The sequence below is a fragment of the Microtus pennsylvanicus genome, chromosome 9, assembly GCF_037038515.1.
Source record: "Microtus pennsylvanicus isolate mMicPen1 chromosome 9, mMicPen1.hap1, whole genome shotgun sequence".
Lineage (NCBI taxonomy): Eukaryota > Metazoa > Chordata > Mammalia > Rodentia > Cricetidae > Microtus > Microtus pennsylvanicus.
This window is the reverse complement of record NC_134587.1, coordinates 7,273,037-7,299,022: the sequence shown is the minus strand read 5'-3', so window position 1 is coordinate 7,299,022 and position 25,986 is coordinate 7,273,037. Positions and strand designations below refer to the sequence as shown.

General features: G+C 44.8%; 1 protein-coding gene across 1 annotated transcript in view; it reads right to left on the bottom strand.

The window, feature by feature from the left end:
• Pde11a (phosphodiesterase 11A) overlaps positions 1-23,998 on the bottom strand; it is a 262,795-nt gene extending 238,797 nt beyond the window's left edge. Inside the window, exon 1 of the mRNA XM_075984824.1 lies at positions 22,812-23,998. Within this exon, the coding sequence (XP_075840939.1) occupies positions 22,812-23,723 (912 nt within the window). The 5' untranslated portion in view covers positions 23,724-23,998. The remainder of the gene's footprint in view (positions 1-22,811) is intronic.
• Positions 23,999-25,986: the final 1,988 nt, after the last annotated feature.

Below are 25,986 nucleotides of genomic sequence, written 5' to 3'. Positions count from 1 at the left end.
CACAGTCAATGAGCATAATTTCCAACTTTCGTAGCCAAAAGGACAGACCAAGATGGTACATCAAAAACATTGCACAAATCACAAAGGGCTATTCAAAGTACAAAACAGAGACCTAGGCATTGTGGCATATGTCTCTAATCTCAGCACTCAAAGGCTGAAGCAGGAGCATTGCCATAAGCAGGAGGGTGACACAGTAAGTCTGAGAACAGCCAAGACTATAAAATAGACTGTTTCTCAAAACACAATAGTGGTATGAATGTTATAGGGGTAACCAACTGTTCTTACTGCTTCAAAGGAAAAAACTCATGTTTGGTACTATTGGCCAGGATTCCATGGTTTGAATATGCTTCAAACCCTAGGGGAGAGCCTGCAACTATTATTAATTTGGGCATAATGTCAAACTGACCTCTAAATAAACATTTTTATGCCCATAGATTGATAAAGCTTTCAGCTCTCATCTTCTTGGGGCAGTGAGTTGCCACTAATATAGAAATTCAAAGTGTAGAGAATAAGCAACTGTGGAGTGCCTTAAATATAAATCTGTATTACTGCTTTCCCAACCCCCAAAAGTTAGGGGAACGTCACAAAAAGAGTGAGATGTTTGTAAGAGCCAAAGGTTAGGGAGGACTGAATCAGTGTCTTCCGCACATGACGGGGCCATTTTACTCAGGAATTCACAATAGCTGTGTTTGACTGTACAAGACATACACAAGATCCAGCCAACCACCATTCCAGCATGAATGTGGGAGGGGCAAATGTGGCCACATCCCTCACTGAGAAACTGCTGTCAGTTGATGGGGAACAGAAGGTCGCCTTTCTTCAGTCAGGTTCCTGGTAGGTCGCCCATGCTCCTATGGTTGTCCTCCCCTCCTGCATACAGGAATTAGACCTGGTGGGCTTCTTTTAAATGGATATGAAGTTAGTTGGGAATGGATGTGTTAGAGGGGTCTTTGAGAACTTGGAAGGAGGAATGGGGATGGATAGTACCAGAATATACTATACACAGCAATGAAAGTCTCAAACGCTAAATTTAAACTATTATTCAGAAGCAGGCAAGTAATACAGACTAAAAATTAAGACTTTAAAAACTGTTCCTTTCCCAAAACCTGTCTGCACAAGGCTCATTGACTTACTTCTTGTTCTGAACCCTGTGAGATTCCATATGTTATTTCTGGAATGCAAGCTCCCACCCCATAAATAACTTAGTATTGCTGTTTTAGTGGGTATCTGTACCCTGCAATGGACACAGCACATGACTAAGGCAACGAATGACTCTAAAACATAGCCCCAGCAGCCAAACACCAAACAGCTGTTGGCTCCATAAATCCCAGCATTGGCTATGACTTTAATGGCCTACTTACAGTCCATCTACACTTTTCAAAAGATTTCACAGTAAGGAAATTACATGTTTATATGTGCAAGAGCGTTGGGCTTTTGAGCCAAGGCAAGCTTCAGTGGATACATATAACGGTAAAAAGACAACCCCTCTAGCTCTGCCTTGCAAAGCCTCTTATCTCTAGAGTTCGGTAGGGTTAACCATCAGTCCAGTGATGTGAACAGACTCCTTCACAGCTTGCGTGGGTGCTCACTATTTGTGATGAAAAATGAACAATCGTCTTTCACATTCCACAAAATCTAAAATTGCATACTCACAGTGCAATTTCCAGAACCATCACTGGTAAGTCCTTGTCAAAGTTGTCTCCCAGCTTTGGTGATGGGCATTGTGAAAAGATGTTGAGGGGGCCATTGTTCCATGTGCACACACTACAGCTAACCATTAACCTTAAGATCACAAACTGGGACTGAAGTTGTGTCCTGGGTGATAAAATTTTTGCCTAACATGTGCAAGACCCTGGATTTAATCTTCAATCTGGATTCAAACTCTGGCTCTCCAACTTCATGACTGTATAATCTTTAAAAAGTTCCTCGACCATCTAGCTATACTTGGGTTTCATCAGCTAAGTAATGAACTGATAACAGAACTCTTTCATAATGCTGCCATGAGATATAAAGAGTTAATCCAAATGCTGAAGACAACATATCTGCCTTCTGGTACATTAACAAGTAACATTGGAGAGATGTAGTCTCGAGGTACTTTGTTCCAAACCCTCTAAGCAGGATACAATTGCTGGGATCTTTGCAGATATTAATTGCTCACTCAGTGTTAATGGCTGGAAATTGCTAAAAACAGATTCTGGAAGGCATTCTTGCAGGTTTTTGAGCTGCATATTCTTTTAAAAATTCAAGTGTGAAATCTGATCAGCAGAACTCTAGTGACATTATAAGGTTGAGTTCTAGTCACGGAAGAGGTATCCTGGGAGAGTTCATTATAAACTACAGATTAGAGCAATCCTGAAACTTAGTGTCTAGTTTACAGAAATGCAATGCGGAAAAGATGGTCGACCTCTCTGGTATAATCATCAATGTTTCTTGACGACTTACAAGTTCCTTGATCATTGTCATAAGTGAGAATTGGAAGGGCAATACTAGAACAATAAAATCACCGCATGGGAGGTAAGATGACGTCCAGTCAAGGAGGATCACTGGCTGCCTCTTTCGCATCCGCAGATCCAGTTTAGATGTAGGCTGCTCTTGGCGAAGCTCAGGGAGTTGGGCTATCTTCGGTTCCCTCATGGATTTCTTTCATCCCTCAGTGAGTGAAACTCTCCCACATGCCATGATTGCTCTCACCAAGTGATCAATTAATTCTTCTTGTGTTAATGGATAATGAACTTGTTCATTGTGGATGGGCTTTCAGAGCTATTTCGACATGCACAGCCTACCAGTAGCCACCCCTGAAAGAAGAGTCTCTCCCTCCCCCAGCAGCTGTTGGCTACCAGCAGCTCTTCAGTGAGGGATGAGGTCTCGGGAGATTAATATTTTTAGATGGTAATAATTATGTAGGAACACTTTCTTTAATCTTTGAGTTAAAGACAAATTCACATTCTATGACATGGTTGTTGGATATCTCCTCTGTTGAAGATAATATATAAACCCCAAAGAACACCTGATTTATTTTTCTTTTGATCTTTGAGACAGGATCTCCTATCTCAAACTGGTCCCCAACATACTATGCAGCTGAGGATGGCCTTGAACTTCTGATCCTCCTGCCTTTGCCTCTCAAGTATAGGATTACAGATGTGTATCCCTACGCCCAGTTTATGTGGTGCTGAGGACTGAACCCGGAGCTTTGCACATTCAAGGCAAGCACTCTCTCAACCTAGCTGCATCCTTAGCCCTACAGAAGGAGACTGGAACCAAGATCATCTTTTTCCTGTAGAAGGTATGAAATGATGATACCAAGGAATTGCCTTCCATCAGCTGTCTCAATGATAGATAAAGACATGTTTCCTCAAAATAACCTCTCTGCTGTGGGAGCCCATTCTGCTCCTTTAGCCAATGGCCTTTAAGATACCAGCCCACTTGAGTGTGGTCTCTTATACTATAAAAAGCAGTGGTAACCATTTGCCCTCTCTCTTGCTTCTGGCTCTGGCTTCCGGCTGCTAGACTCTGTTCCTGTTTTGTTCAAAGGACTGTTGTCTAGGACAGTGATCTGTAAGTTTTCCCCTTAAATAAATAAACCTTTTGTTATCCATGATTCTGAACTGGTGTGGGATTGTTTTGTGACTTACACCTTCACCTCTCATTACGAGAGGCCTAGTCATACTTGCCAGCCAGTGACACTTCTGAACCTCATCTGTGACCTTCTAGCGCATATACTAGTCACTCTATGCGCAGTTCAGGCGCAAGGCTCACCCAATACCAAACATAATTTTCTACAAAGCTACTCATTCAAAACACTTGGGCAGAGCCATTTGTTGTAGAGTTTATTTTCTCTTAATGGAAAGTCCCTGGAAATCATTTTCTTAGCTCTCTCATGTTATGCACGAAGATCTCAAGGTAAACAGAAGAAAAAAATTATTTGCTGCTCTTCCCATTAGTGAAGGGTACATACCTAGCAACCCAGATGTGTGTTCCCTCTGCTGACAGGTCTTCTACTGTCAGAATGAAAGCAAGAAGGATAGCTAACCCCTTGGAGAAGCTGGCCTGACCCTCCTCTACTGTGCCATACCGGTAGGCACTTTAATAACCCCCAAGGCCTCATATGCATCCTTTTGACTATGGTAAATAGTGAAATAGACAAGCCTGTGAGTGAGCAGTTTCAGCAGAAAGGTGAAAGATAGCAGGGCTTGAGTGTAATTGTGATTCTAGGCAACCATCGTGTCGAAGTGCAGAAAGATGGACCGATCTGAGGTTTCTTCAGTGCAAATCAAAAGAGCATGCTGACAGAGCTCAGACAGGGAGCGAGGGAAATCCAAGAATTCAAGGGGGGTGTCCGTGGTTTAGCCTTGGCACCTGGCAATCAGGAAGAGGAGGCACAGAAAGGAGAAAGTTGTGGAGGGAGTGGTGAAAAACAGTTCTCTTCTGTCAGGGATGACTGTTTATTGGTCAGGAGGCAAGGCATCTATGAGAAAGAGAAACTCTTTCCTTCTCTGGATCCCATGGTAGGTTCCCTACCTTCTCCAACCATGGCACCCACTCCTCGGTTCTGAGAAGTTAGGGTCATCTGCCCAAGTAAGGAGTAGGGAGACTGTGTAGCCTGTCCTTCATGATTCTTCTTTTTCAGGGGACAGACTCCTTGCAAGTAGCAAACCCTCCATTTGTCTCAAGGCTATCACCTCATGTCGGGGGACTTTGGACACTCGGCACTGTTTGTACCTGGAAAGGCATGTCTATCTAACTTGAACTGAATGTTATAAATGCCTGTAAACACAAGTGTGTATGCCAATGTCTGCCTCACTGATTATAATGTGATATTTTGATGATTCATATGCATTCTGCTCTGGTTTGAATATGTTCCCCCAAAAGTTTGTGTTAGAAACTGAATCCCCAAATTCACGCTGATGACATTTGAAGGTGGGGCCTTCCGGAGATAATTGGGGTTAGAGGGCATCATGAGGGTGAAGCCTTATGACGTCATCTGGTCTGACTCACCATGGGATAGCCTCCACCACAACATGATGTAGCAAGGAGGCCCTCACTAATGCCCACACCATGATCTTGGGCCAATTAGCCTATAGAACTCTGAAATAAACAAATCCCTATTATTTACGAATTATATTATCTTGGGTATTTTGTAATAGTAACAGAAAATGAACTATGGCATATTCCTTGTCTTTTCCCCCTCCGATTCATTTGGTTCAGAGCAGAAAAAAAAAGGAAGTTATTCACTGGGTCTTCTCCAAGACTGAGACTGGGAGACACAGAGGGAGAGACAGAACAGCCTGTTTCTGATGCTGGGGCCTGTGGTCCCTTGGCCCTTCTTTCCTCCTCAGTAAAAGAGAACAGGAGAAGACAGCACCTACCCTGCCTTCCTCTCTGGGTTACCAGGAAAATCAATGAGATTATTCTGTACCATTGCCAAGCATAAAATAATATTCAAATACAAGAAACATTTCTATTTATTCTAAATGCACCATATGGGTAATATATGGAAGGAATTTCTGCAAAGAGGACATGGGAAATAGACAAACTAGCATTTCCACTGCAGCAGCGATAAGTATTATGAGGGATATTTTATGATAACTGCCTCCTTAGACACACGTGGTTTATAAAAGATGACAGCTCTGCCAGAAATGGGACAAGTATAGAGTTGTCTGGGGCTCATTTACTCAAGTTTTCCTATTCAAAGTGTGGACACTATGGCCTATTCTTTAGCTTTATATGTGTATAGAGAATTTAGAATTAAGAATGCATCTATAATGAATGGGTTCCTTTATCAAGGAAGAAAAATATCTTTCTAAAGCTGAGGCAATCGGGTTCTGCTAGAAACCACAAGGAAAGGAAGACAGAGATGTTAGGGATCTAAGGGACTCTCCCTTTGAGGGACAAAAGCAAGCCCAGTGGCTGAATTCCACAAATGAATAAGCACATTTTAGAGCATTAAGACATTAAGGGAGAAGAGCTATAATAACAGAGGTGATTAAATCCAACAACACACATCCTGGCACATTCAGGAAGATGAAAAGTATTTCCTCTTGTATACTGAGAAAGGGGGGGGGGGCACTCCCTTGCATGGCACACTGACTATCATAGGGTTAACAGAGATAAGACTCCAGACAAATAAACTGCCTGTTGGTGGCATACCAACTTAGACAGTGCTGTTGAGAGTTCCAAAGAAGAAGTGTTTACCATTGTCCTCATTTTAATAAAACTTGGGTGTTGGATATCAAGTATTTAAATGACAGTTTCTCTGCCATTTGTTCTTAGAATGTCCTTGGGAGGCAAGGTTCTTTATACTGCAAGACACTGACCCACAGGAAACACATTACAACCAAGGATCACATGGGGTAACAGTTTAAAATGTAATTAAACTCTGTGTACTTAAAAGGGAAGGCAAATATTCCATGTACCTGATTATAAAATGGAAAAGAAGGTGAAATCGCTGGCCACATGGTAGTAAAAGAAGCAGGAAGGTCTATGAGATTTACATTTTGATTCTGAAATTAAAACTGGGAGTGGATCCTTATTTTAATGCTATATCTATTTCATGTTACCAGTAATGTCAGGAAGAGCGAGAAGATGGGAGGATAAACAAAAAGACAGTCAAGGTAAGGGTGATCAGTAGGAGACAGAGAAGCTGGGGGAAGAGTTGGGAGCCCTAACAGAAAGGGACCACTGAGAGGAGAGACCATAGGAAGAGGAAAGGGGAGACAGGATGAGAGCCAGCAGCACCGAGAGTTCTGGGGCATGCGCAGTAAATGTGTGTGTCCACTCTGCATTCCCTTGAGCTGCAGAGCACTGTATGCTGTGATCTGTCTTTGGAAATGTCATTTAGCTCCTTAACAAAACTGATCACTGATGACTCCAAAAGAGCTTTAGCCTTCTCATGGGTTGAGTGTCTTTAAGCAATGGTAGATAACTGAACTGAAAACGATCCAAGACACTGATGGGGTTTGACTAGCATGTGTGAGGTGTGAGGCCATCAGTTCAATTCCAGAAGAAGAAGAAGAAGGAGAAGGAGAAGGAGGAGGAGGAGAAGGAGAAGGAGAAGGAGAAGGAGAAGGAGAAGGAGAAGGAGAAGGAGAAGGAGAAGAAGAAGAAGAAGAAGAAGAAGAAGAAGAAGAAGAAGAAGAAGAAGAAGAAGAAGAAGAAGAAGAAGAAGAAAGTCCGACATCCTTACTGAACTCAAGCACAGAATGGAGAATCATAAGTGCTTCCCAGAGACAGTGGAAATGGGTGGGAGTGGCTGCATTTGCTGTCCCTAAAGGTTTCAGCATGAGCTCTCTATAGCCATTAATCTGGCTTCTGTTTCCGCCCTGCATCAGTGATCTCTCTGTCTGACCTTCCATACTTTCTCCAGGGAATCATTCTGCCTTGCCTGAAAGGTACCGCCACCGCCACCACCACTGCTACCATCGTTTAAATGAACCTGGAAAGCAGAATAAGTACCCTTGTTCCAACATTACTGTCATGAGCTCGCCATCTGATTTTGCCAAAGCCCCAGTCCAGTCCTATTGGAGCCGCAGTCTAATCCCTACACATGTGTGTGTGCGCGTGCACACACACACATACATTCACTCCTTGCTTTTATCCTCCACAGTCTGACTGGTAATACATGAAATATTTGGTTCTCTGGGCCTTCCTCTCTCTAACATTCCCAGGCTGGACCACTGTACCCCTGTACCCATCCTACACTAGTGAATGAGGAAACGAATGGACCCTTGACGTATAAGTGGCTTAGTTCAGTGACATTCCCTGAAGGTTCTAACATGGCACTCCAACCTACTACAGTACTCTTACTTGCTCTTGTGACCAAATCACAGCTGTGTTCTGTTTTCTTCTGTATTTGCAAGCATGTTTATAGGTATGTGTATGTGTGTGTGAGAGAGAGACAGAGACAAAGAGAGAGAGACACCTATCATAACATGTGTTAGGTTCTAAGCTAATATAGAGTCCTCCAAAACCAGGAAAGCCATAGCTTATACCTTTAATAAATTTACAATTTAGTAGAAAGAGTAATGAGCCAAAATTAAATGACAAAAGTCAAAAGAATATGAGTCATTTGGGTAAAGCATTATGGGAATGAAACCTTCCACTCCAATCATTCAGTCTTTTAAATGTATTGTTTGAACTTTTATTATTATTTAATTATTACTATTATTGTGTACATGGTGGAGTGATCCACATGCCACAACATGCAAGGACAACTTTGGTAAGTCCATCCGTGCACCAGACATGAGTTCCAGGAATTAAACCTGTCACCAGGCTCACACGATAAGCACCTTGACCCACTGAGCTGTCTCATGGGCTTCCATTATTTATTCTTACATATAAAATCATAGCATCGGTTCTGTCCCAGTGTGGTCTATGAGCTGGTATCCAATGCAGTTACACAGGACCCCACACTTGTAAAGTTCTCTGTCCCTCCCAGTCCTGAAGTCGTTCAATCCCCCCCCCCAAATACACAGAGGCATTAATTATAAACTGGCTGGCCTATTAGCTCAGGCTTCTTATTAACTAACTCTTACATCTTAAATTCTTGTCTGTGTTAGCCTTGTGGCTTGGTACCTTATATCAGTGAGGCATTCTCATCTTGCTTCCTCTGCATCTGGGTGATGATTGTAGACTGAGCCTTTTCTCTTCCCAGAATTCTCCTATTCTGGTCCCCCCCGACCTGTACTTCCTGACTGGCTACAGTCCAATCAGCATTTTATTAAATCAATACAAGTGGCAAATCTTTACAGGGGACAAGACCATTGTCCCACACTAAATGCTCTAAAGTATTCTCTTGAAATTGATAGTAATATTCATTTTGGATATATGCTGTGAATATGAAGTCTGATCGATCATGGCTCAGGAGTCCACATATTGTTCAGTCCCAGTGGGTTCTCAGCCTCCAGCTTCCTGTTCCCTCCCATGACTTCTACTTCATTCTATGTAAGACCCTGAAGGGGTCATGTTGATGAGGGTTAGTGGATTCATTCTACTGTTAGCGTCCCTTCCCAGCTGGGCTCTGGAGTCAAGGCTCCTTCAGTGTCCTAAATTATCCCTACTCTATGCTAACATACCCAGAAAGGGATTCTGGGAGGTCTCTAGCCCACCCATCCTCTGGGATCTGCCTATCTCCCATGTATTGGAAGGAGGTCTGATCAGAAGGTACTATACTGGGGAAGGAGATTTTTTCTACCCTAATGACTTTCTTTTATTTACTTTTTCACAAGTTATGTCCCCTGACCTGATCACATCCCTTGACCTTGTAATCATGACACCCTTGAGCTTAGAGTAATAATCTCTTGAGCAAATTTCCTCTCTTCAGTTCTCCAATTCATTCTCATCAATAGATAGGAAAAGCAGGCAACAACAAAAAGATTCTACAAAATTCTCCCTGAGCCTTTCTGATCACTTCTTAAACCCTCCAGGTTTTTTCTCCCTTAGCACTTGTTGCAAACAGAACCATGAAGAGCTGCTGGAGAGGACAGCTTACAGCTTGAAGACCTCAGACTCTGAGCAGGACAGTGACGGTATGTGTCTGGGATGGGATAAAGCCACATCGGCCAGCCACATCGCACACCAGCATAGTGAAACGGGCACTGGAAGTTGGTGCTATCCCTGGCGCCGGGTCTACAGAACCTACCCACTTCGTTTCTCCCTCCCGCTCACCAGCTGAAGGCAGTCCTCTGTTGAAGATGAGGAGGCCGTCAAGGGAGAGACTTCTTTGGAAGGGAGCTCCCTGTCAGCTAGCCATGCAGGAGTAAGAAATCAGCTTTCATGTGTGGCTACAGTGGGTAGAACACTCTGCTGTGCAGACACAACTGTGGTGAAAGCAACTCCTAATATCGATGTAAATTTGCATTCAAGTATAAAAGAAACGTATTCTTGAACGCCCGCCTCCGAGCTTACCTCTACTCGTGTTTTGACCTATCAGCTTCGAGCCTTTTGCGACAGACTTTTTACCTCTACTCAGGAGTCCTTACCAGAGAACAAACAACATTTTTCATATATAATTTCAAAAAGTCCCAGCACTAGTGCTTTAGGGCACCCCTGTGTTAGCATTACAGCCACAAATGACTGGAAAAATAAAATCTGACACAGGTCGTGGATCGTGGGACCAAATCCAGAGTGTCTACTCCCAAACTGCTTCTATCCATCACTTCCTTTGAGCGTGTGTTGTTGCTGTTGCTAAGAAAACTGAGAGTCTATTGCTTTCTAACATGCTTTGTTCATTTAATAGCATTTTGTAAGCAATTTCCTCTGATTAAATATTCCATTTTATGATGAACCATAATCTAGTTAGCCAAGCCTTTAGTCGGACATTTTGGTTGATAATTTTACACTATTATAACTAAGACTATAATAAATATTTATGTAGACAAACCTTAGCATTTGTACCCATAAAATTTTCCTTAAGATGACCTGGAATTTTTACATTAGAAGCCATGAATAGTCTTAAAACACTATATAATTACTGTCAACTTTCCCCACATCATTGGTTCCCGAAGCCTGTGGGGTAGCAGCCAGCCTTATCTCCAGAGATTATTGGACAGTATCTGGAGGCTGTTAAAGATGAAGCAAGCATCTCACTTGTGTAGAGGCCAAAGATGTTATGAATTCCATGATATATATACCGTCATCTCTCAACTGGCAGCAAAGAATTATCTACTCAATCCCAAATACCAATGGTGCCTTTGCTGAGAAACACTGTGTTGGTTAATTTGCAGTGAGATACGTATGTGTGTGTTTGCTCCCTGTGGGAATGCCGGGACATCGCTGCTCCTAACGGCTCTCTCCTTGTTCTCGACATGATAATCTCAGGACCATGAGCAAGAAGAGAAGCTCGTGTTGTCTGATGTTTTCCAAGCCAGGACTGAGAAGAACAAAAAGCAGGAGAAGAATCTGGTCTTGGTGTCACATTCCTGAAGACACGGACGAAGCAGAAGACAGTCCTAATAGCTGGTAGAGTCCTAATAACACAGTACAGTCTTCAGGCAACAGTTGTAAAAGCAGAGGGTAAGGAGGTTAAGTGATACCTCTAGAACGGGGGCTATGGAAATAGAAGTTTCCAGCCTCACTTTTCCAGAAATCCATGTGCAGAAAAAAAAAATAAAAATCTAGAAATGTTTCCTAGCAACTCTGTCCCAAGCCTACAATTTTTAACTCCATTACAGCCGATATTAAACTTTAAATATGTAACCCCGCACATTAGGTTGCAAAATACCCATAAAAACCATTCACTCATTAAACTGTACACAGCCATTTAAATGATAAAAGAGTACTATCAAAATTTTTAATTGAAAAAAAAAGTAAAGGTTAAAACATCCTGGTAGCCTGATAAAGCAGTACAGACAGCATAAACGTAAAACAAACAACACGCAGCCTTTAAAGCAATGCCTAGATAGCACAGGAGAAAAAGCATGAAGGAAATCTTCCTGTTAATTAGTGGCCAACAAATTTAAAGTAAAATTAATCATGAAGCCAGAAATGGTAGTTCATGCCTGTTATCCCCATTCTCAGGAAGTAGTAGAAGAGGAATTGCAGGTTTGCAACCATCTTGAGACCTTGTTTCAAAAACAATGACAACAAAGGCTTGGGGTGTGAGGCTGATGGTGTGATACTTTCCTAGTATGCAACTCACACGCACACATGCATGCACACACATACATGCACACACACACGTGCGTGCATGCACTCCCGCGCACAAACACTTCCCTCCATGCTATTGATTCTCCTATCCTAATAAACTATTACCTAATAAGCTAAAGAACTTGTTGAATTGCAATCTGATCTTCATCTGCTCTTTAATGTCACTTGCCAACATTATATTTTCCACAATGAATTAATTCAAGTATTCTTATTTTTTAAACTCTTTAAGATTTCAACAATAAAACTGCAGACTATGAGGCTGGAGATTTAATATGGAGATTATACAGCACAGAAACCAAACATATAGTTTTGGCATTGCACATTGTACTAGAAAAATAAACGTACTGATCAATTATAGAAAGAAGTTTAAAATGTTTGTCAAATGCCAAATGTGCATTGCAATCAGTAAATCCCCTCAGTCTAATGTTCCCTTAAGCTATCAAATTATTTGTATTTTAAAATAATCATTGTCTTGCAAAAAAATTATAGCTAGATATCCCATGATGTTTCATCTTGTATGGAAAGACATAAAGATGTAGAAATTATTTTCATGAGGGAGGGAGTTTGGGCTCACAGACTCCAAAAGCAAAGCATGCTGGGAGGTCACATTGAGAAAGGAGTGTATCAGTCAGTTAGCAGAAGTGAGGAGGGCAGAGCAAGGCTGGAAGCTTTCAATGGGGTTTTTGAGGGAAGGAATAGGCAAGGAGGGAAGACACATGAGTTGGTTTAGGATTGGCTGGTTTGAATAATTTTGGTAGGCTCTGAGTCAGAGAGGCCATCTCTGGTTAGTCTGGTACCAAGCCCTAGTATGAAATAATTATTTAAAATGAAATCTTCCCCAAAGAAATATGCATTGCAGGTTTGGTTTTCGGTGCGACGTGCTCACGTTGAGGCCCATGAGAACTGGCTCTAACTTTTTCAACAGCCTAACGCATAATGAACTCAGCACTGAGTCAGCATTACGATCCGGGGCCTGTTTAAAGGAAGCAGGTCATTAACTAAGTGTTTGTATATCTTGTCCAGAGTCCTCCAGGCCTTCTTGCTTCTTGGGAGTATGAGGCAAGCAGCTTCCTCTACCATGTGTAGCTACCTCAGCTCAAACCCAAGTGACTAAGGGTTGTAACTTCAAAACCTGTGAGCCAACAGAAGCTTTCCCTTGTCTGAAGTCATTTCTCTTTGGTGTCTCAGGCGAGTTAGGGCAGCTGGAACCATAACTTCAAGTGTAGGGATATGGGCTCAGAATCGTTGGGTCCATATATCAGAGGCACCCTCAAGGGACAGGGGTGAGTTATGCGCTTTTTCAATCTCTTAGAATTGGCTAGCCTTGGGAGAAGCAATCTCTTCAGGATGCCCCAATGCCAAGTATCAAGAACATAGAAAAGCTGGCCATGGTGATACACACCTCTAATTCCAGCCCGGAGGAGGCTGAGGCAGGAAAAACCTTAAGTCCAGTCTGAGCTACATAGCAAAACCCTGGGGAGGAGGAGGAGGAGGAAGAGGAGAGAGAGAGAGAGAGAGAGAGAGAGAGAGAGAGAGAGAGAGAGAGAGAGAGAGAGAGAGAGCGCTGGAGAGAAGAGAGAGAAGCTGGAAGGGGGGAGAGAACACAGGAAATAGTCAATACAGATATTCTAGATGAAAAGTTTCTTCTATGTGGCAGAAGCCAGGCTGTGAACTCTGGAGAGTGCATTTGGAAACATAAATTAGGACTTACATTGCTTTTGAAAATGCTTTTTCATCATCTGATGAGAACGTAATGATTTGATTTAATGATTAGATACTTTAAAAGTACTGTAAGGGGGCCGTGCCGGGAAATGCTGTCTAAGCCATTGCTGAAAAGCTGACGACAGACCCCAGACAATTCCTGCTCCTGAGAGTAGAGTTTGTTCCTCTGCACTGTCAAATCTTTTACAAAAACATTACAATCAAGGCGAAAAGCTCCATCGACAAAAACAAAGCCATAGCTGTTTGGGATGATCCTGGCGTTTCTTCAAAAAATACAGAGCATCAGGAATCAGTAAGGTTACATGGAAAGGAAGTGGATGCCGTTGTGGTGTTAAAACAGGTTTGGATCTCAGTACTCTATAAATTGATGCCGTTCAGTTTGTCTAAGCCTGTTCCTCCCTGACTTGGTCTTGACACACATGTTCCTCGTGAGAAAGCTGTGTGTCCTTGCTGGACCATTAGTCTCCCCTCTCTGGCCGTGCTTGCCATATTTGTACTGTTCTGTGCCAGGAAGCTGACTGCTGGGCCGGATTCCCTTGGTCCACACTGCCTTCCTGGTTTCAACCACTGTATGGCAATGGCGGGAGGGCAGGGCATGAGTAGGGCATATTTTCCTGACTTCCTCTCTCCAAACACTTGGCTTGTCCCTGGCTGGGTTCTTCTCCCCTGGCCACAAGCCCTGGATAGGCGCCCCTCCTCACAACTGTTGTGCTCTCTGGGTTTTGGAAGTTGCCCTTCCAGTCTCTGAGTGGCAGTTTAGAAGAGGGGAGGGGAAAAGAGCTAACAACCAGTCCAATCTATTGGTGATAACTCTAAGTAACAGATGAGAAGCAGGGCTTTTGCAAGGATAGGGCAGAAGGACAGCGAATAGGACCAAGTCAGAATCAATAGCTTGTAAATGCAACCATATGAAAACTGAATATTTATGAGACCTTTTGAAACTGTGTGAAGTATGATACTTACAACCAATAAGCTTGAAAGGGCAACGCTTCTAAAAAAAAAATAATAATCGCAAGGCTGATCAATATAATCCCCCACATCTGTAAGGGATTTGCAAAGATAAACAAAACAAAACAAATCCTATGACAGGCAAGGCCTTCAGCTAGAAGCTACTTTACCTTTAAAAATCTTCATTGTCTGAATGAGATAACCATAAGAAAACCAGAAAACCCAGCTAGGCAGAACAGGAATGCCCTGCCATGGATGTTTTCAGCGGTATGTTCTTAGTTACCAGTATTTGGTTCTTTTTTTTTTTTTTGTTGGTTTGAGACAGGGTGTCACTACATAGCCCTGTGTGGCCTGAAAGTCACTGTATAGACCATGTTGGCCTCAGACTTACATGAGATCTGCCTGTCTCTGCTTCTCCACTGCTGGGATCAAAGGTGTGCACCACCACACCCAGCTAGGCTTTCTGTGTATAATATGGTGTCCACATGAACTCTTTAAAGCCAAAGAAAAAATATTATTTAAAAGAAAAGAAGAAGGAACAGTGAAGAAGGGGGACTTGACTGGCATAGACAAGCAGTTCAGATAACGTCCCCAGCTCTTTGGGCTTTATTAGTCCTTATTTTTAATCTTTAAAATAGAGGCCAAATAGTTTAAGAATATTTTCTTAGGGCTTTTCACTACTACAACAAAATACCATGATCCAAAAGCAAGTTGGGAAGAAAAGGTTAGTTTGGCCTACCCTTTTAGATAATAGGCCATCATTAGAGGAAGTCAGAACAGGAACGCAAGCAGGGCTGGAACCTGGAGGCTAATGAAGAGGCCATGGAGGGGAGCTGCTTATGGTTTGCTTCCCTGGCATGCTCGGCCTGTTTTCTTATAGAACCCAGGACACTAGCCCAGAGATGGTCCCACCTACCATGGACTCGGCCCTCCCCTATTGATCACTAATTGAGAAAATGCCTTACAGCTGGATCTCATGGAGGTTTTTCCTCAACGGAGGCTCCTCCCTCTGACGACTCTAGCTTGTGTCAGGTTGACCCACAGAATGAGCCAGTCCAGACAGACTGAGGAGATGGGCTTCCAGCTCAGTCATCCATGTTGTCTGAATAGGCAGGACTTGTCGGGCAGGGAGAAAGAAAATGACCCGGTTCACTATCGTCTCTGTTGGGTCCACTGCAGGGTTAGTGAAGGTTAGTGAAGGCTTGATCCAGATCTCATCGGGCTCGCATGCACAAGATCACTTAAAACAAGTACCCAGCAGTGCTGACACTAAGGAAGGAGAGCAGGTGCCTTTACGTCATCGCAGAGATTGGAAGAAGGCAGCCAGATGTGGAGCCGAGGTAGGATGAGACACAGATCAGCGAGTTTCAAGAAGATGAACTTCTAAGGATGAGAGAGAAAAACTGGAGCAGAGCTCACTGGGTAGCCCAGGCTGTCTCCAAATGTGCATCCTAGACTCCCCAGTGCTAAGATGTCATTGGGAGCCATCGTGACTACTTAGACTGTGATGGAGGGCCGAGGAAAGGACGGGGAAAGTGTGCATACACTTGTGAGCAGCCAGGAAAGATGGTTCAAGAACTAGCTGGGCATGAAAGTTCTGCAGGCCACAAATCTCAGCTTGAATCCCAGCTCCCTCCTGGTCAGCTGAATCATTTTGAACAATTCTTAAGGTGGCTAGGCCTCAGTCTTGCCTCCTGTAAAATGAAGCAGTCTTGAAAGGACTGATTCTCACTGAAGGGCTGAGAACTGGCCTATAGTACTCTGGTGAGAGGGCTTACTGTTAATCACCAGTGACATTCCCACTGCCTCTTACCAAAAGTGTTAATTGAAGCCCTACAGAGATGTCTCATAGTTTCTCATCTGACATTTGCAAACCTATATTTTCTGATCAAAAGCAATTTATCACTAACGTGTGAAACCACCATTCTGCTGGAACTAACCGGTTAATAAGAAACCCTTGTGTTGATAGCAAATTCACATCTTATAAAGCCGGGAAACTGGTTTTCTTTGCTATTTTCATCCAAACACAAATAAGTACATTTAGCCTCCAATGCCTATAAATGACCAAGAACCTGAGTTTCTCCCAAAATATTATAAACCCATCCCACTTTCTTACAATTAAGCTTGCCATTTTATGACTCGTATCCTGCTCTCCTGCAGGAATGTGGTCAGGTTGCAAGACACCACCCTTAAAATAAGGAACCAAAGAAGCAAGCAGTGTACCTCCGGGATCTCTGTGATTTCTCTACAAGACAGAGAAAAGCTATTCAAGAGGAAAACTCATGCTCCTGAATACTGTATTAGACAGGAAAAGTTAGCTTCCAAGTTAAGCCTGCCTTGTAAATAAACAGGTGACCAAACCTCAAGAAGCAAAATAAATCAGTCAGATTAGTAAACATTTAGTTTATGGGTAAAAGGAGAGACTTAAGTTCACCTTAAATCACCTCTCTGGGATTTCTGGGGACCAGGACTTGTCTGCGCTCCGTCCACAGACCAGGCAACCAAGTGTGATTTGTCCTGTGTTTATCACCATCATGTGTCTGTCAGGAAGAGGGGCTGAAGTAGGAAATGGTTCCTACTGCAAGCACAAAAATCGATTCTGGGATGGTGAACTTGCTTGTAGGCTTGAGGGAATTTTTAAAACACTGCGTACAGAGCTGAAATCAAATTTCATGGAACTCCTTTATTACACAGTGTTGGAGTAGGGCCAACATCCCTTTTAAAGTCAACCTCACCGCTCAACGATGGGACCATAAATGATCTGTGCCCCCCTCACCCCGTTCCCTCATTAGGGACAGAGGCACTTTTCACACCAGACTTTCCAGATGTCTAAAATCAATTCCTTCTCAGACTGACATTTTAAATGTAAAAATGAAGACCAAAATCAGGTGGAAATAAAATTCCATGAACTGTTAAATATTAGTATAGTATTATAGGTGATGATCCATTAAGTATTGATCCATAATGACCATACTACTATAGTATAACACATTCTTAAGTACAATGACTATCTGACTTCTGTTTTGTTTTCTGTCTCCTCTCTAGCTCGACCAGTCAGCTGTCTCTTCTCATATCAGGGGAAGGCAGAGTAGGGTTTGGATGGGCAAAGATGGAGGAAAAATAGTCTCCCTGGCAGGAAGGAAGCAAAGCACAGAAATAGAAAGGCCCTATCCAGGCATCGAAAATGGCACATAATTTAATTAGGATGAGCTGAGGCCACGTGAAGGACTGCAATACACACTGGGCTGGAATAAAATTGAACCTCTTATACTCAGTATGACTCACAGTCAGGCAGGGCCAGTGAACATGTGGCCAGAGCCGTTGTGGGAGGAGGGGCGGATGCTGCTCCACTGCCCTGTGAGACATCCTTAACACTCTGGCCTTAGTATCTTCCTTGCATGTAAAGTCCAATCAGACGAATGAGTCTGAACCCTGAGTTCAGAGATTGGGTTCTATGTGTGCTCCCGTCCCATTTTCTGCCCCCAAATTAGGTCTTGGCCACCCGACCTTCGCTCCCTAGCATACAAGGTCCCATCCAGACTGCCTCCTCTCCCCTTTGCTCTGGAAATAGGCACAGAAACCTGGTTGTCTCTAGGGGAAGAGGAGCCTGTATGCCTCATCGGCTGTAGCTCTTTGCTCCTGAGTGGAGTCTGGGTGGAAACAACCGTGTGGCCCGTGCCAGCTCAGGGTGGAACAAGGTTGTGATCATCTCCACCCTGAGCTACAGGCACCAGGGATCATTCAGCAGGAAGTTCATCCAGGGCCTCTCACCCACCCCAGGCCAGATTCAAGAACTTCTCGGCCTGGCAGTTGCGATCATTTAGGATTTCTGCCCAGAAGTGGCTGTGGTTTGGAGCGCAGACTCTTGGGAACGGGAGGCTGGTGTCTCAGTGCCATCATTTTACACTGAACTCCACAAATGACAGAGCTGTTTTGTTAACCTGGCTCCTCTCTCTGGTTGGGGTTTTATTTATTTGCTTGCTTCACTTTGTGTTAAGCAAGGGTCCCATCCTGTAGCCCAGGCTGACCTCAAAGGCACTAGGTAGACTTAGAGCAACCAATCAGATTGTATGCACGGAGGCTGGGGTTGCAGGAATGGGTCACCGTATCCCCATGCCTCCTATGTCTGATAAAGCTGTTACCCTCCCCCTATCTCTCAAGCGTAGACTCCCCAAATCACCATTGATTTACCCTCCCCCACACCCATATTCTCACCCACAGGACACATCCTCCCACCTGTTCCTTGGTGCCAGTACCCCCAATACCCATCTCTGTTGGAGTTGAGTTGCTCATTATGGCCCTGCCAGACCATCGTAACACACTCCCAATTATTCTCCCAGCTTCACGCCTTCCTCTGCCCCATTCCTCAGTCACTGCCACCCAGCTACTCAATGTGCCGTTTGCATCCCACCAAGGAGCTTCTTGTGGCCTACTGCCAACAGCTTCTCTTATCAGATACTCGAGATCCTCGTGTCCTCCACTCACTTTTGCACACATGAACTACATATAGCACATGCAGTCTTTCAGCTGAGTTAAAACACTCCTTGTCGCGTACACGCGTTCTGTGCTTACACCTCACTCTTTTGTCTGATGTGATTTCATAGAACCTAAAACGCGTCCACAAGCCTGAAAATCATCTCCAGCCGGAAAACCTGACCGTTCTAAACAGTTAGCGTGGTGCCTCCTTCAGGGAATCCTCTACACCAACCTGGGCTCTGCAGTGACCGTGAAAGAGACGCAATCCAGCTTTGCCGTTCGAGTACAGTGTAGCAGAAAGCTCAGAGCTCGCTGCCTGGAGGCTTGGGGTACAGGAAGCAAGCATGCCCTCTCGCCTTTGTACACCCACGACTATAACGGGCTCTCTGCCTGCCTGTGGGATCTGACGAATCAGTGACTCTGTTGTGTAAACAGAAAGACCAGCACACCTGGAACTGTCCTGCGTCATCCCCGTGCCTCCTCTCAGTTCACCTAACAAAACAGCCTGCTGCTTTTCAGACCCAAGCCCAGCAGACACCTGTATCGTCATTATCAACACTGACACAGACTCATCTCGCACTTTTTACTAAGGTCTAACGTGCTGTATTCTGGGCGTTTGGAATAATCTCAAAGGGAACACCTGTTACTTAAGCGTTCTTATTTGCAACCTCTGGAGGGCAATTTATTCATTACTATATTAAAGTGGGTTGTTTAATAACTTATAACTGTCAGAGAAGAAAGGTAAATTATAGTCACTGTGATCAAACTGGATACCTAAAAGCCGTGTATTTTTCCACCCGCAATTCTTTATTTTTTCCCCCCAATTTCAATCCTGTTTTTTAGGACCAACTAAGAAACGCGATGTAAAGCAGTGGAAGCGAAGGAGATTTAGTTTTGCTGCCAGACTCCTATTCAACCTTAGTATCTCATTATATAGTCTACTCTTGACTTCAGGATGCCATATTCATCATCATAATTGTGTAAGTGGCTTTAATGCCTTTTTCTTTCTCACGTGATTAAGATCATTAACCTAATTACCCAATAATTAAATTTTTGAAACTCTGCATGATAGAATTTTATTCTTCTGAAGAAAAAAAGAGCACTAACTGGATTTGAGCAAGACACACTTTTAACTCTCTGGGCTTATAAAGAATCAAGAAGGATGGTTATATTTTTACATAGAGACTTCAAGATATTTACAGACAGACGAATTAATGCATCAGAATTATAGTCAAATGTGGGATTGGAGAGATGGCTCAGCAGCTAAGAACCCTGATCTTCCAGAGGACTGGGGTTCAGTTCTCAGCATCCACATGGCAGATGGCAAACATCTGAACGTCTAGATCCAGCACATGCAATGCCATTTTCACACGCAGGCAGACACCCATGAACATAAACTAACTTTTATTAAAGTTAGACCTTGGAAGGACCAGTCTTCTTTTTGAGACATCCGTAAGTGCAGAGAAGGGGAAAGATGGGGAAAATGCTAGAACAGGCAAGGGGGGGCAGCAGCAATTCAGGTCTGCGAAACTCACCTGGGGGAACAAAGCACAGAGCTCTGGCTAGGCTAGGATATGATTGGCTGTCATCAATGACACTTAAGGGACTCTTCAGAATAGAAGGACATCTATTTACATATTCCTTAAATGTAACGTTGGCTCAAAAACAGTTGCTTTGAAGGCGGAGCTTGGATCAGGGAAAGATTAGACTGCTCAAATGTGCCCAGTCTCAGATGAGGGGAACACTTGAAAGGAGGGAAACAAGAATACAGACAAACCAGATACCACCACCACCATCACCACAGATGGTTGCCATTTCTTAAATAATTGCCACGTGCCGGTACAGTCTTAGGGGCTTTGGTGCAGCATCTCATTTCGTGTCCACGGAACAGCCTTTGCCAGAGAGGGGCATTGTTGCCACTTTGTGAGTGGAGAAATGGAGGCAGTGAGATTAATTCTCTTTAGGCTCAACTAATGATGATGACAATGTATTAACACAAAAGGGGAAAAAAGCAGTTTCATCAGAGAGCATCATAAGTAAAAATGAAAGAAGACACAAACAACTAAAAGCACACAACTACAGAGCAGAAGTCAACGGCAAAGTCAATAATAATAACGGCAGCAACAACAAGAGATTCCTCGCCCGAAACAGGTGAAACTAAAGTGGCCCAAGATCTTGAGCTCCCTGTAGCACCTTCCACCTACCTTCCCTTCTCAGCTCGCCAACAAGCTTGTCTTATTTATAGCCACTGTCACTGCCCTGGGGGAAACGGGAAAAGAAAAAGCTCCCTTCTCCCGTGTCAGTTTCCAAATACAAAGAGGCAACTTGCTTTACACCCGGACTGCAGAGTAAGGGCTGAGCTCGCAGGGAGCCACAGCCACTGAAAACCCGATTGTCACTGCCTGTCACGGCCTCCACAGTCCCAATCCTAGGCCTCAGCAAGGCAGGCTGGGGGTGCCAAGAACTCTAGGCTTGAAAGTGCTGTGTATGAACAATATCCAATGAAAGTTATGAGCTGAAGGAGAATAGTTTTAAAAAGCCATAGAAATAGGAGAAAATCAATTATGGATGAATAAGAATTTTAAAGGCAATAAAAAGACTACTGCCCAGGGTTGCACGAGTGTCCTCCAGTTCAGGAGGGTCTTTTGTAGCTCACACATACAATATGGGTGTGGAAAGAGAGGAAAAAGATGTGTGATCTTACAGGCTCTTCAACACATCAATTCCTAAATGTTTTCATTTCTTCCCATGACTTTTTAGGACCATAGAGAAATTGACACTTATTGAAAATCATAACTAGGTTGCTGATCCTCAACTTGTCAAGGTCTTTAAGAAGAACATAGTGAATAACAAAAGATTAACAAAATAAAACACTTTCCCAGGATCTCCTTAATGTTAAAGGGTCATATTGACAGACATGTCACAAATATATGAGACTTGGGTTTAGCTCAGTTCAGCTGGTCTATGTAAAATTATAAACTTGCAGGTGAAACAGAGGAAAAAATGCAAAAAAAGTCCTTCCCACATTTTTTGCTACTGTACTCAATGGCATCCAAACTCTAGAGAAACATATGTCTCCATGAGACAAAGATATAGACATAAAACAACCATAGAAGCAAGGGTGAGAACTTTCCATTCTTAGGAACTCGGAGAAAGTCTCACAGAGAGTGACACCCAGCTCCGCCCCTCAGGGACTGACAGAATGAGAACTTTCAGATTCAACAATCTCGTATCAAGTTCAAATCACTGTCAAAATGAAGTCAGAAAAACCACACAGCAACACGCTGGGCTTGCCTTTTCACTTGAATCTAGCATGTTTGCTGTGCCTATTGCCTTGGGAATTGCTTTAAAAAAAAAAACCCTATACCAATGGGGGTATTCTACAAACTGAAAACCTGCTTGCCCACCTCCATCTAAAGCTGACTGCTATGTCCAGGCTTGAAGATGACTGAGTCCCTTTATTTGTCCAGCCTCTCTAAACTCCCCTGAAGCAGACATGAAGAAGAGCCGAATGGGCCAGAGAGTCAGTCTGTCCCATCTTTCCTGTCTTGGAACTCGTGCAAATTTACTAGAGAAAAGGCAGGCATCTCAGAGTTAGGTTCTCTGTTCACCTTCTAACCTTGAAATACAATATGGAATATTATCATCCCCCCATCCCCTGGCAAACCCCAGAGACACAAAACACCCATTTTCTTCAGGATCACTGGGGCTCTAGAAGATAATCTTCTTTCTAGCAGTTCACAGATGCATTTAAACCATAAGACCTGTTCTTAGGGATAGTATCTTGACAGAGATACATGTGGAGTTACTGAGTGATACAGAATTTTCCCATAAGCCATTGTGTTAGGAAAAGACCATTCCATCAAAGATAATATCACTCTCTAACTAAACTCTGGAAGGAACTCAAATAGCAAGACTATATTGCAAAGGATCTAAATAAAAGTAGTCCTGGTTGTCAAAGGATGAGGGGAGGTTTGGATGCCAGGCTGGGGCTGGGGACCAGAGGACAAGCAGAGCCCTACCTGATAGGCATCAGGAATGTTGACTGTCTCTCCGTGCTCCCCGACATAGCCAATGATGCCTTTGCCCCAGGGGACCTGCACCTCGTTTGAGTTCTCTGTGCTGCTGCATGGGAGGAGTGGGGTTCCCGCGTGCACATCAAAAAATTTGGAGACCAAACTCTTCTTGCCAGCAGCTGCCCCCTCCACTAAGAAAAGAGAGCAACGGTCAGCGTCCACCATGAGACAGACAAAGATGAGGATCTTGTAGCTTAGGCTGGTGAGGTCAAGGTCATTGGAGATGTCCTTGACCAGTTCCAGAAAAAACTGGCGTTCGTTATGCTTTTTGAGGTGGCATTTGTAGTCGATGGCCGTAGGGGGGTACTGAGGCAGATTCACCCTCGATTCCAGCAGGGCGCTGAGAATGTGGGCTGTGGTGGGGGGCAGAGAGCTGGCCTTCCTGAGCAGGGCTCTCCGCCGGACACTGCTCATGGGCTCCTGGGCCCGGGAGGTCACCTGTTCATCGTAGGTCCTGTTCACATGAATGGCTTTGGAGCGGGCAAAGCTCTTCCGCAGCTCTTTCTGCGAAGCTTTCCGCTGCAGGTTCCCATCGCCCCGGCTGCCACTGGCCCAGCTGGGGCTCAGGGGAACCCCAGCACTTTCCCCACCACTGGGCATGGGATGGCTGTTAGCAGAGCCCTGTGGTCCAGCAACACCAGCATTCCCAGTGCTGCCTCTGCCACTACCCTGAGCCAAGCTGCCAGTGCCAGCCAGGGCAGGCTTCAGGCCTGAAGCCCCCTCTCCCGGACTGTGCCTTTGTAGCCACTTGTCCACCAGCTCCTGCTTCCCTTTCCGCATCAAATAGTCTTCCAACAACTCTGGATGCCTATCCAGAAAAGTTTCCACCTCCCCGAAGTCCAGGCTGGAGGCTGCCATGGTCCAAGGCGCCCCTTGCCTTGTCTCTCTGCTCTTGGACCACACGATAACCTGTCCCGAGGCCTCTAGCTGTTGCTGCACATGTTTGCCCACACCGGTGTCCCCAGCTCGGTGCTACCTCCCTGAGGGCCAGCAGGAGGTTGATAGGAACAGCAGGATCCCAGCTGGGTGGTGCCAACTTCTTCCGAGGTTCAGAGCTGCTGTCACCCACCCTACCCTTGCTCCTCTTGCTCCGGACAGGTGCCGGCCCGGCCCAGAGCGCCGACCGCTGCCACCGCTGCTTTCCCGGGCGGCTCGCACCACCGCTGCTCCAGCTCCCGCAAGCCGCCGCTCCGCCCGCCGCTGGAGCCGGCAGAGTGGACCACTGTGTGCAGGAGGTAGGCAGGACACGCCCCGGAGTGGGGCTCCGAGACTGCTGGGGGTAGGAGGAGAGGAGCAGATGGGACGCACAGCAGCCAAAGTCCACGGCCCAGGGTGCCAGGCGGTTCCTGGAAGAGTCTCTGCGCAGCTCCGAGTGGGGAACGCACCTAGATGCCCCCCCCACAACGCCCCGCACGCCGCCCTAGCAGCCTCACCTCCCCAGCCCGCCCCGCTCCGCCCCCTAATCCTTCAGCTTTTCAGAAGGCCTCTGGGAAGCCCAGTGGGAGTCCACGTACTGAGAAATATTGATGATCTGTGAGGCTCAGAACCCAAAGTGCACTCCGAAGAAATGAGGGTCCCCAGAGCCAGCCCGGGTTTTATTTTTCTGGGATGAGACTGTACTTTTAGTTTGCTCGGTTCCTCGGACTGCCCAGCACTCTGTGGGCGTGCAGTAAATTTTAATCAAACTAGTTTCCTTGAAGTTCCCTGTGTAAGAGATTCTTGAATTTAACGAAACTCGGAGATCCTTACCCCCTCCCTTCTCTCGGTGATGGAGGGGAGCTGTACTTTGAATGAGGGTGTAAAACTCAGTTACCCTGTTTTAGGGAGACCCCTTGGAGCAGGGGCTCGTGGACCCGTGGGCGTAAGCCTCCTTTTCTGCTGTGCACTAGATCCATTGATTCTCTTCCTCTCACCAAAGAGTCCTTACCTTCTCTTCCTTCTCTCTCAAAAGTCACAACGTCTTGGGGCTTCCGCACCAAGATGTCTGCTGTAACAGGTTGGCCCTGCTCTGGCAGTTCTTTGGATCTGGTTAGTCATGCTAACAAAAGATTTCGCATTGGCATCTTAAAGAGGATCGGGGTGATGATGATGCTTTCTTTCCTGAAGGAGGGTTACCTTCGCTCCTGCGGGAACAAGGCAAATGCAGAACCCGAGCCACTTCCAGAATAGGAGACCCTTCCAGAATGCTAGAGGTGAGAGTGATAGACCAGAGCGGCAAAGGAGGCAAGGAGCAATTCCCGGAGGCTCCGAGTGGCAGCCCAATGTAGATGTCTTCTGTAAGTGGACATCAGAGCTGAGTAGGCAAGGTGTATTAAACCTTACATTAGCATAGGAATTAAATTCTTTCAAGAGGCCTATGGCACAGAGGCTTATTTCTCTTTTTTAAAGATAGAAAATGCTGGGAAACTAAGTAAATGAACCCAGGACTCACAGCCAAGTGGCATACGCTCGTTAACTTGGCTCTAGAGGAACGCACACACTCAGACAGGACACCGAACTGTCCCCCGCCTGTGCCAAAATGTAGAACATACAAAGAAGGTGATTGATGAGGTAGAGCATCTTCTAAGTATCCTTCCGACAACACCAGGGGCAGAGAACACTTGCTCAAGAGTTCCAGGCCAGCCGTGAGACAGCTCATCGGGAACAGGCACTTTCTACCCGTCCTGACAACCAGAGTTCCATCCCAGGATACACGTGGAAAGAGAAGGGACTCCCTCACATTGCTCTCTGATCTCAGTGCAGCCCACCCACCCACACAATAATTAACCAAAAAAATGTTGTTCTAAAGTTTTAATTCCAAATGCCCCTGCTTAATCAACGCAGCCCGGCAACCAGAACACCAGTATGGATTGAAGAAAGGCCCCAGTGTTTTTCTCGCCTCGTACACAACACTGCTTTACCGTGACCAGCAGGAGGAAGGAAATGGCTCTTGTTGTTTTGTAGCGACTTTATCGATGTGTGAATCACCAAGCTTTTTAGCCACTCTTTTGAAGTTATAATCCAGGGTTGAGGATAGAGCTCAGTTGGTTGAACGTTTGGCTAGCAAGCATCATGCTAAACACTCCATAAAGCAGGTATGTAGTCCCAGACTTTATAGTTCCAGCAGTTGGGAGTTAGACAT